Source organism: Hippoglossus stenolepis, chromosome 18, assembly GCF_022539355.2.
Source record: "Hippoglossus stenolepis isolate QCI-W04-F060 chromosome 18, HSTE1.2, whole genome shotgun sequence".
NCBI lineage: Eukaryota > Metazoa > Chordata > Actinopteri > Pleuronectiformes > Pleuronectidae > Hippoglossus > Hippoglossus stenolepis.
The window spans coordinates 2,599,590-2,610,926 of record NC_061500.1 but is presented as its reverse complement, the minus strand read 5'-3'; the positions used below and the strand labels follow the sequence as shown (position 1 = coordinate 2,610,926).

The window sequence follows — 11,337 nt, the reverse complement described above, 5'->3', positions numbered from 1 at the left end:
TCAGTATTGTTCGCTCTCATTCTGAATAATCAAACGTTTCATGGTGAGAGGTTTAAATGATTTTATTACTGTTATAAGTAGTAAGTACACTCATTTATTTATATATTCTAATCCATTGTTTTCCTTTTCAAACTCACATCGACATAACAAAACTGTTTTGGCCCAGATTTGGCCCCAGATTTGGCCCCAGATTTGGACCACATCCGACCCACATACTGCGTAGAGCGTTTGCCAGACCTGCGCCACAAGTAAGCCACAGCAATACCGTGTGTCAGCCAACGGTGCCGTTTACCACATTAGCCACTTTAGGTTCACATCCAGATTGCACCTTGCCAAGACCACCACATGTTTGCCCAAAATGGCCCCACGTTTGTATTGGGGGATATTTGGGCCACATTTGCTATTTTACAAGTGGCCACTTTGGGCTCATGTTGATTTTGTCTGGCCAGATGTGCCCCATCACTGCCTGACCCACACCCAGTGAGACTGCAGCCCTACAATGTGTTTTGTTGGCAGGTGATGAGTCTCGGTGCCGGGTGGTGGCTCACCGACTGGCCACGGCTCACTCAGCATTTGTCGGTGAAGCCACCTGCTGCTAATCCTGCTGCTGCTGAGGAGGAGCCTGCTGCACATGAATCAGCACTTAGAGGGCTATTCTTGGGTACTACAGGAGATTACTGCTCCTCATCAAACATTTATCACCACGCCATAATTAAGAACTGCACTGGCTGAAGAGTGCAGAGGAAGAGAAATACACGAATGCACAAATAAACCAGTCAAATGTGCATCATTTCATTTTTAAACCAGGCTCCAGAGATGGATATTTAAGCATAATCTGTGTTTTGGGAGTTTCTGGAGGATACAAGGGCCCATCGGGATATTTCTGGGATTAAAGGGGAAGGTTTAAATGTCATGAAGTATTTATACTCTAATAATATTTAAATGGTTATTATATTTATTGATGCATTGTATTTCAAAATGAAACTGTTTTAGGTCACAGAGTTTACACAGGATTTCTGCTAGACGACTTTTACATGCTCCTGACTGTAAAACACAATCATTATTAATATGAAAGAAGACGGTATAATATGGAAGCTGCTAAGTCCCAGGAAACAAAAACACCAGTATGTTGCTTTACGTTGTTGTTTCTCATTCCCATGAAAGACGCCAGCAGCGCCTCCTTGTGGCAGAAGCTGCAGCAACAGACACTATTACCCACTGACGACAGAACAGTAATTAGACAACAGTGATAAAATGTTGATGATTTATTTACATGTATATACAGTTGGACAACATCGATGCCATAACAACATAAATAAAAGATATGGTGACTTCATTCCAAATGAAGAATCTACATATACATAATTTCACATCCAGAAATATCTTAAAGGTTCAGTGGGTAAGATTTAGGTGAAAGGATCTATTGGTAGAAATTTACTATAAAATAATACTAGTGATGTTTCATCTAAATTGTTGTTTTCTTTACCCTCGAATGGGCTTTTATATTTAAATACTTTATATTTAAATACTTTATGGTTCCTCTCTACGGAGGCCACCATGTTTTTTTTACAGTAGCCCAGACTGGACAAACTAAACCTTTTGAGTTTTTTATGACACCTCAAGGCTTCCACAGGTTCTCTTTCATGATTTGGAAGGGGAGGGTGAGATGAGGGGTATTCAGCTGCAACATGCAACTTCACCACTAGATGTCTCTAAACTCTACACACTGAACCTTTAAAACGAGGCACAAATACATAATATAATACAAAATATGAGCGGTACACACACGAGGTGAAAACGTCACATATTGTACAAAATAAACAGCAATATCCAGGGAAGACGTGTGCACACAGCTGACTGCTCGTGGAGATCACATTCAGTTCCTCTACATCGGGGTCTTGTCTTGATGGAGCTGACAAACGAGGCCATTAGGGAGCACAAAGCACGAGTTACGCTTCCTGTAACGGGCAACAGAGCGAGACGCGAGATGATAAATCAGACCAAGTCTCAGTCACTCGTTTCCTCTAGGGACGAAAAAATGCTGCAGCAGCTCTTCGACCCACTAGAAGTTGCCTAAATGCCTGTGTCATTACTGCCGTGAGGTTTCATCTGTTTATTGAATTTGTGGTCTGTGCACATTTGCATTACTACATAAAATCGGGCATCAGGTATAAATTTCACTCATGGCTCACTGTCCACCTTTGACTGCACCATAGTCATGGTTTAGGCACTACCACAGGCCAAATGCACCGTTACTGCTCTGACATCTTCTCCAAATCTTTGTGTTCGAACAACTCAAGTCAAAACCCATCCTCACGGAAAAGGGGCTCAGAACAATTGAGATAAATGTTGTCTACTTTCAGTTTTCTTCCATTCAGTGTAGAGATGGATACCATTTTATTTATGTCTGCACTACAGGGCCAAAAGTATGTGGTCATTCTATTATTATTACATGTTCTCATTTTAAAACCATAAGGAGAACATGAGAGCCTTCACTCTTCTGCTTTCAGGGGATGATTTCACTAATTCAAGGAGGTTGAGGGGGGGGGGATTCTGTGCTGGACAATCAGGTTCTTCCACACAAGACAACAGAAAACCGATTTCTACGTGGACCTGACTTTGTGCACTGGACCATTGTGAAGTCAAAACGCTAGTTACAAAGCTGGAAGGGCACTATTGTCAAAAATATCACAGTGTGCTGGGATACTTCGATTTCCTTTCATTGGAACTACCGGGTCCAAACAAGAAAAATCTGCCCTGGTTCAGTTGTGCACAATGCTTATAGACAAGGTGTCCACATACTTTCGGCCACACAGTGCATTCAGCAAGACGCTAAATAGATCGTCTGCTCCTTCTTTAAAAATACAACAATTTAAACTTAAGTAAGAATCATTAACTTTGTCGCTATTGGAAACACAGATGACAATTCTGGTGTGACCTGGAACATGTATGTGAAAAACAAAAACAATAAAAGTGTTGCTGTGTTTTTAAGGTGCCGATAAACCAAAGGAAGAATTACACCACTGTTATTTAAATCTCAAAAGGCAGACGAGGACTGCTCTCTGACTGGTGACGGGACAGCACGACCACGAGCGGCCGCTCCTCAGTTGACGCGGCACGCTCGGATCATGAGCAGCTGCAGCAGGATGAACAGCGGAGACACGATGAGGCCGAACCACAGGTCTCTGGCTTGTTCCTGCTCGGCCAGCTTCTGACACAGCAGCACCTCGCACACCAGCTTCAGGCTGAGCACGGTCAGCACCCACAGGAGCCGCAGCACCGCCAGGCGCTTCTCGTTCTCCTGGTACAGCCGGATGGACACGATGGCCGTGAAGTAGGTGCTGAGGCCGTCGGCGGCAAACAGCGGGACGAAGACCAGCCACCAGCTCAGCGAGGGCGTGAACATGTCGGCTCGCAGGGCCACCAGCATGCTGAAGACGAGCAGGGCCAACAAGTGGAGGAAGAGTTCAAAGGTGGCGAAGCCGAGCCACTGGACCAGTTCCCTCAGGGAGAACAGCATGGTGGTGGGCGGCGGGGACTTCAACCAGGGGCGGTCTGACTCAGGGGCTCGACGGGCTCCAGAGCGAGGACAGCAGGGGGGGGGAGATGAGGCGTCACTGAGCACAAGTGGTGAAGACGACCCTCTTCTCTCGTGGCTACATCTTCAAACCCGCCCCGAGGAGGTTGTGTTGCTGCTGGTGGTGACGGCAGCTCGGCCACTCTGGAGACTGACTCACAACAAACACACAAAAACAACACCATTAGGAAAAGGGCTGACACCCACACACTGTAACTCAGAGAGGACAGGGCCCACACCACGTCCTCCTGGGGGACAGACAGGGAGTCCCGCCTCCATCTTTACATCACAGTGACTTGTCAGTTCCACGTCGAGCTTCATTAAACCCACTTGAATCCGGTGTAAAGGATTCAAACCGGTGTGACACCGAGGCTGCAGCTCCTCGGTGGTTCACAGTGTAGCCTCTGTTAGCATGGGAGCTAATCCCTGCCCCAGCTGGTGCAGCGGTGCTCGTCACAACATCTGGACACACCGACGGACACGTGGTTCCCTGCGACGGCACGTTAGTTTACCTCAACAGCGGCGAGCCGCCTCCTGCTCCATGTGTCCGGAGGGTGAACACCGCACTGAGCTAACAGCCCGTTAGCATCGCAGCTCCACAGCCTCTTCTTCTCTCGCGCTGGGGAAATGTCGCGAGAATCAGAGGTCGGGATTCTACAGTGGCCGGTAGGACTTCTTCTTCTTCTCCTTTGGGGTTTCACAACGAGTTAGCGCAGTACCGCCACCTGCTGGTGTGGAGGATGGACCAGGATGTCTTCTAATTATGTTATTTATTCTATTGAGTTAAAAAACAAATTATGTTCTCTCAATTTCAACAAAATATAGTTTATACTTCATTATTATTATTATTTATTTGTGAATATAAATAAGAGCTCCCACCAGAGGAGAATGTAGAATACAATCCCAGAGTCAGTGACTTCTATTAAATCACTTCTTAAAACCCATTCTTATAGATTTGCTTTCATGTGATGTTGTGTTTTTACTGTGTTTTTATTGTTGTCTTTTCACCTTTTATTTAATTATTTTGCTTGTTGTCAAAAGTACTTTTTGAACTCTGCTTTTAAAAAGTTCTACATAAATAAAGCTTATTATTAATACCATTAAGAAAAAGTACTTTTTTAACAAACAGCATAATTCTCTCAGGGACTGTAGAATTAAAGAACATCACAACTTTCAACTAATTTTCCAATTCTGTAAAACAATGGTTACTGAACACTCAGATATGTCATCAACAGGAATAGTCTTGTTGTTGTTAATCTATTTCGCGTCTCTGTCTCTTTTTTAATTCTTACTAACTGTTGTGTATTGTGGATTAAGCAACGCAGAAATAAAAACTATCATTTACGAATACAAGTCACAAAACATGGCAAGAAAACTGGGATTCAAATGACACAGGAAGACATTTGTACAGAATTAAAAAAACATACAGGTGAGCGGAGGATTAAATGATACGCACACACAAAAAACACAAACTGTCACTCATGTATTGAAAGAGTGAAACAATAATAATGAACAAATAAGGGAATTATTATCAGGATTAAAAGACGAAAAGCAAAATATCACATTAGATAATGTGTTGGGAAAGACATGAAGGAATAAACTCTTCTAATTAAGAGAATCAGGATTAAATAATTAAATTTGAGTTTAATTTAGTTTGCTGCCGATCTGCTGCTCCACACTCCAGGCCAGAAGGGGGCGGCAACGCACCAATACGCTAGTTGGCCAAGTGGTTCAGCCTCCAGCCGCTAGTGGGCGGTAGCGGCGTCACCACCAACCCTCGGTCACAGAAGAAAACCAAAGTGAGTTGTGTGAGAAGTCGCAGGTTTTCATCACAACAAGGTAAACGTGTGTATTCTCACTAGTTATCGTGTTTTTATACACGTGTTTTTACTGTAATACCACGAATTTAACAAACCACCGCAGTGTTGTTGTGTTTAAAACTACTTCTTCGTGGCATCGTTAGGAGCCAAGGTGACTACATGACGTGCAGCTCTTAAGAAACACATGTGATCGTTCACAGATGTCATCATGACTTCTGTGTTTCAAGCTTTTAAAACAACAAACCAGGAACCGTGTGTTCTCCTGCTGTTCAGCTCGGACACGTGAGCTTTGTGTTTTAATTCACTTCCGTGTTGACAGGTTTAAGAAAAGGACATTTACAGGAAAACACTGAATTTTTGCAATATTCATTCTGTCAGTTTAATACAATGGTTCATGTACAATCCGTTCACTGGACATATTATCACACTTACTGTTTATACACTGCATATAATAGTTTTATTAATTGATCTTTTATATTTCTTTACACTTAAGTATTATTATCCTTACACTTGAGTATTGCCTGTTTCTTATTATTACTTACTAAAGCCTATTTGTGACTCTTAGTGCTGTAATATTGCCCATTGTGGGACTAATACAGGATTATCTTATCTTATCTTATCTTATCTTATCTTATCTTATTATGTCATTAAAGTGTAAAGGTGGATATTTGCTCCTACGTGAAGGTTGTGGTTTTAAAATCGTCTTTATTTCAGGGAGTACAGCTTAAAACATTTGACAAATCGGAGGTGTTATGTGTTATAAGCTCAACTTTTGTCACATTATTATTATTGATGAAATATATTGTGCAAAGGAAAAGTCTATTGAAATATGTATTGTAGTTGCTTTATTGCCTAATCCTAATATTCAGGTTTCATTAATTCAAGTTGACCTGGATCCTGCATCATGGGATCAAACTCTTGATTTGTGTTGATTAGTTCGGACGACAGGAATCTGTGAAATCCCAACAGGATGAAACCACCGGATTCCTACTGAGTCAGCAAAGTCACTCAACGGGAATATGGAATTAAAGCCCAACTTTTTTGGCCTGTTACATAAAAGTTATTAACTATTCAAGAAATTCAAGAAAATAATATTTTTTACTGCGGAGAAATAAATGTGGAGTCACGGAGAAGTGGAGGAAAAGGTCCTAAACTACCAAAATAAAAGTTTGTTATTCAGTATAAATGTTTATTCTGCCGAGTCAGAGCCAAGGTGCTGTTTGGAGAAGCAGTGTCACGCATGCTTGGTCAGTTTTAACGGTGGCTGAGCTGAAGCACTGGAGCGTGAGAGCGGTTGTTTTCCTCCGCCGGGTGAAAAGGGACCTGCCCTGTTCGCTGAGTCTCTTTCTGTGTTTCATCACCGGTCGTCTCTTCACTTCAGGGCAAAGATGCAGACGCCAGCGGAGTCCATCCTCCACAGCGGGTATTTCCACCCGACGCTCCGATGCTGGCAGACCTGCGCCGCGGATCTGAGACCCGACAATCTCATCTACCCGATCTTCATCACGTAAATGAAAATCCTTCGTCCAAGTTTCTGTCGTAGAAAAAATGAGTCCGCAGCCAGAAGTAAACTACAGTGTGTGTTTTGACATTTCTTCTCGTGTGGACTCCCCCTCACCTCTGGTTCTCGTTCTCTCCCACAGAGACAGTGCGGACGCAGTGGAGCCCATCGGCAGCCTGCCAGGACAGGCCAGGTGAGAGGGACATCCATGAACAGCATCATAGTCAAGTCGTAACTGTCAGGTTCCCCCACTGAGGGTGTTGTCCAGAGATAACAGCCGTCAGGCCGGGTGGAGCCGGTCCAACTCTGGACCTGGACACAGATAAGAAGAGAATCCACCAAACCTTTTCTTCCTCACTAAACAAAACCAAACTGCAAACTGGCCTTTAAAGCTTTAGACTCAAGCTTTTGAATTTCAGTTTGAATTCTGAAATATTTCTAGTAGTATAACAAAATGCTCCTGAGAGTTTTAGTTACTTATTTCTGTGTTTAAAACAAATTACGACCTGAAAGATCCTTTTGTGTTTTCTCACTCTACAATATTTGCTGTGCTCTCATGAACAGATATGGGGTGAACAAGCTGGAGGCGCTGTTACAGCCGCTGGTAGAGAACGGCTTGAAATGTGTGCTGGTTTTTGGTGTTCCGGCCAAAATAGCAAAGGTATGTAAAACCCATTATTCACTCCTGCCAGACTCGTGTCTCTGTCTCTGCTGTGTCCGTGGTTCTGTCACATTCTGATAAACAGCCAAACCCTTTCTTGACATCTTGTCTCGTCCCCGTCAGGACGAGCGAGGTTCAGGCGCGGACAAAGACGACACGCCGGCCGTTCTGGCAGTGAAGAAAATCCGATCTCTGTTCCCGGAGCTGCTGGTGGCGTGTGACGTCTGCCTGTGTCCCTACACGTCTCATGGACACTGTGGTCGGTGCCTCCTCAGATCATTCACCTCCGGTTTCTTTCACCTGAAGAAGATGATGTGCTTCACATGTTTTTTTTCTTTCCAGGAATCCTGAATGACGACGGCACTCTGAACAATGACGCCAGCTGCCTGCGTCTGGGAGAAGTGGCTCTGGCTTACGCCCTCGCTGGTAACTTTAGTTTCTCACGTGACAAACATGAACCACCACTCTTCTTCTTTTCACGATGCCCTGCTTCGGGATCTTAACCATCTTTTAAGAGTAGGGACGTATTTGTACTTTTCTGTTTACTATCGTAAGACCAGCCCAAACAAATACAAGATTTAGTTTTACATAATAAAAGGGAAATTCAATTGTGAAGCGGATTTGAGACAATATTTTGCCCATAATGAGAAATAAGATTTCATAACTGAATTACAGGTTAAAGTTTATAAAAAGATCAGCTTTTGATGACACAGCATCTCAGGATTTGTTAAATCCACACAAATAATATCTCACCCAGAGATTCAAGACTTAAGCTGAACTTATTGTTGGATATGATATTGTCTGTGTGTCTCCTTCAGGCTGTCACATCATCGCCCCGTCTGATATGATGGATGGAAGAGTCCGAGCTATAAAACAAGCGCTGCTGTCCAATGGTTTGGGAAACAAGGTAAACGACTGAAAATGACAAACTCCAAAGAAAACCAACGATACTCAATGTTTTCTGACTTTGTCACTTGATGTTATCATATTGATGTTTTGTGTATGTTCTCCTGCAGGTGTCCGTGCTGAGCTACAGTGCAAAGTTTGCCTCTTGTTATTATGGGCCCTTCAGGTGAGTGAGTCTGGAATCGAACACGAGACCGAACTTTGAGAACAAGCTGAAGCCTCCTGCTGTGTTTCTCCACAGAGACGCTGCTCAGTCCAAACCTGCGTCCGGGGACAGACGCTGCTATCAGCTGCCTCCTGGAGCGAGAGGACTCGCCCTCCGAGCTGTGGTGAGTCCACCTGTGAGTCCGCTGTGCGTGTGTTGTCCCTGTTGACACGGTTGTGCGAGACGTTGTGGTTCTGTGCTGCAGGAGCGAGACGTGAGAGAAGGAGCCGACATGCTGATGGTGAAACCAGGTCTGCCTTATCTGGACATTGTGAGAGAAGTCAAGGACAAGGTCTGTAACCAAATCAGTCAAAGTCAATGAGGAGCAGAGCCGCAGATTTTATTCTGTGAAATCCCAGAAGTGAATTCTCTCTTCTGTCTCCTTTCAGTTCCCCAATCACCCGCTGGCCGTGTACAACGTGTCGGGGGAGTACGCCATGATGTGGCACGGAGCGCAGGCCGGAGCCTTCGACCTGCGGGCCGCGGTGATGGAGGCCATGACCTCCTTCCGCCGGGCAGGTGAGAGGGAAACCGTGGTTAAGAGGAATTCTCTCTGTGTCTTTTGGCTGTGAGCTGTGCGGTGCATAGAGGAAACACGACTCTAGAAGAGCAGCGCTGCTCAGTGCAGACGCTCTGATGACGTGGACACAGGGAAATGAAAAGACGTTCTAGATGTGATGTGACTTTATGTTGTTTTGCAGGTGCTGACATCATCATCTCCTACTACACCCCTCAGCTGCTCACCTGGCTGAAGCAGTGAAGATCGAGGATCTGGAGCCAAACAACCATCGGACTCAGATTCATTTTAAAACTACAAACCACTTGTTAACAAAGAGCATGAAGGGGAAATGAATGAATGTATGAAGACAAGCAGCCTGTTCAGCTTCAGGCCTCGATGATTTGTTAGATACGGATAAAAAGGAAGAAGTACAGTAGCTTTATTTCTTCTAATATTTTTAGGGTTAAGAGCTAAACACAGAGAAGTTTCCACGTTATTGTTCTTGTTCTTGTTTTCCAGCAGGACGTGTCTCCTGTGTGTCAGTGGGATCAGCTTCAAATGAACTGAGCCAACTCCCTGAACTAATGTGATGATAATCAAACTTCTCTTTTCTGAGGCCACACTTCTCCAAACAAGCTTCTACTGATGAGGGAAATAAATGAATAAATAAATATCATTCACAGCTACACTTGTGTCTTTGTGTTATTTGTGTGAGGCTTGAAAAAACAAGACTTACACAACACTTTGATAAAAATCTGCGTAAACAAGCTGCAAACATTAAAATCTATAATTAGCTAATTTAAGTACAAGTTAATTGTACTTTAAAATGTTTTGACTTTAAGATAAACGTTTGAATGAGTGTGTTAATGACCTGTGACTGACTGCAGGGGGCAGTATCGCACCAAGAACGTTGCATGGAAGAAAATTGCAGAAAATGTTATTGCAAACATTTGTTATGTTGGTTTGTTTTAACCTAAGATTACAAACATTGTGATGTGATGAGTAACAGTAAACTTTACTAACTATTGTTGGTGTAAACATGACACTGCAATCACATGTTATTTTAGTATATGTTAAAAAAAAAGATTTGGAAGTTTATAATAAAGAAAAATCAAGTTTGACGGAAAGTGAATTGAGCCAAAATATGAAAATGTTAAACATCTGATGTGGAGCTGAGATTCGAGTTCCTTCTCGATAAGAAGCCACAGTTCACGGTGATGTAAACAAACCAAACGGCCACGTGACCGTTAAACAAACAAGAAGCGATGAGGCAACCGAACCTGGTGTTGACAAGAAGAAGAACTCTCAGATCTTTGGGTAGAGTTTCTTCTCCTATTGCTTTTTGAATCTTTGCATAATAATGCATCTCTTCCAAAAAAAACCTAAATATATGACTTTAAAATCACCTCTCGTCTGCTTTGTGAAATATCAGTTAGCATCTTGGTATCTCTTCTAGGTAATGCAACCTGTCTCATTCATATTTTGACTCTTTCCAGCTCCTGCTGCCTCTCACACTCAATCACTGACCAGCAGTAAAGTCTGTGAGGGTTGAGGGTTCGATTCCTGAGGGGGAACATTGAGATTCAGTCTTGCACGGCGGTCGGCTTCTTACCTGAAGTGACCTCCAGAAAAACCTCCAAATAACAAATCACATCTCTGCTGTTAAACACTGAGACAAACGGTCCTTTAAACCATATAAAAATCTGTCTGTCTCTAACTTTTATCGTCTTGTTTGACGGGACGATGCTTTCCTCTGAGTCTCACTCTAAGTCTCTCTGGTGTTTTTCCGTTTTGTCACCGGTGAAATGACTCATTGCAAAAGGTGGATGTTTTCAGAATGTAAACCTCTCGACCTGCTGCGTCGTGGGCGGAGGCAATTACACGTAGACAGGATAAAAGAAAGAGACCAAAAACAACGCGTGGAGCCGGAAGCAGCAGAGTCAAGGGCCTCATGTGTCCCCTCACTCCTCGTCCTCTCAGCACAGAGCTGGAAGTTCAGATAACAAAGGTTGTACAGGCTGGTCTGGAGGAAGAGGTGGTTAGATTCCTGCCACCGGGCAAGGCACTGACCTCTGACCTCTCTGGGGACACGTGTAACCGAGCAGGGACGTGAAAAGACAAATTCCACCTGTGCACAGCGACAATAACATTCTCTTATAATGTCGATG

General features: G+C 43.6%; 2 protein-coding genes across 5 annotated transcripts; one reads left to right on the top strand and one right to left on the bottom strand.

Annotated features, from left to right (window-relative positions):
* Nucleotides 1-1,649: 1,649 nt before the first annotated feature.
* tmem203 (transmembrane protein 203) lies at nucleotides 1,650-4,241 on the bottom strand. 2 transcript variants are annotated; one of them, XM_035141589.2, is made up of 2 exons: nucleotides 4,090-4,241; nucleotides 1,650-3,728 (listed from the first exon to the last, which is right to left on the bottom strand). In XM_035141589.2, the coding sequence occupies exon 2, from the start codon at nucleotides 3,518-3,520 to the stop codon at nucleotides 3,104-3,106; it is 417 nt and encodes a 138-aa protein (XP_034997480.1). In that variant the 5' UTR covers nucleotides 3,521-3,728; nucleotides 4,090-4,241; the 3' UTR covers nucleotides 1,650-3,103. The 2 variants fall into 2 exon arrangements, with proteins under 2 accessions (XP_034997480.1, XP_034997482.1); XM_035141591.2 differs by lacking the exon at nucleotides 4,090-4,241 and adding an exon at nucleotides 3,908-4,083.
* A 1,074-nt stretch (nucleotides 4,242-5,315) lies between these two features.
* alad (aminolevulinate dehydratase) lies at nucleotides 5,316-9,857 on the top strand. Of its 3 annotated transcripts, none has more exons than XM_035141696.2 (12): nucleotides 5,316-5,416; nucleotides 6,779-6,904; nucleotides 7,041-7,091; nucleotides 7,463-7,559; nucleotides 7,683-7,818; nucleotides 7,902-7,985; nucleotides 8,378-8,466; nucleotides 8,576-8,631; nucleotides 8,707-8,794; nucleotides 8,876-8,962; nucleotides 9,060-9,189; nucleotides 9,372-9,857. In XM_035141696.2, the coding sequence occupies exons 2-12, from the start codon at nucleotides 6,786-6,788 to the stop codon at nucleotides 9,428-9,430; spliced, it is 996 nt and encodes a 331-aa protein (XP_034997587.1). In that variant the 5' UTR covers nucleotides 5,316-5,416; nucleotides 6,779-6,785; the 3' UTR covers nucleotides 9,431-9,857. The 3 variants fall into 3 exon arrangements, with proteins under 3 accessions (XP_034997587.1, XP_034997588.1, XP_034997586.1); XM_035141697.2 differs by having other exon boundaries at nucleotides 5,317-5,376; XM_035141695.2 differs by lacking the exon at nucleotides 5,316-5,416 and adding an exon at nucleotides 5,521-5,679.
* The last annotated feature ends 1,480 nt before the right edge of the window (nucleotides 9,858-11,337 follow it).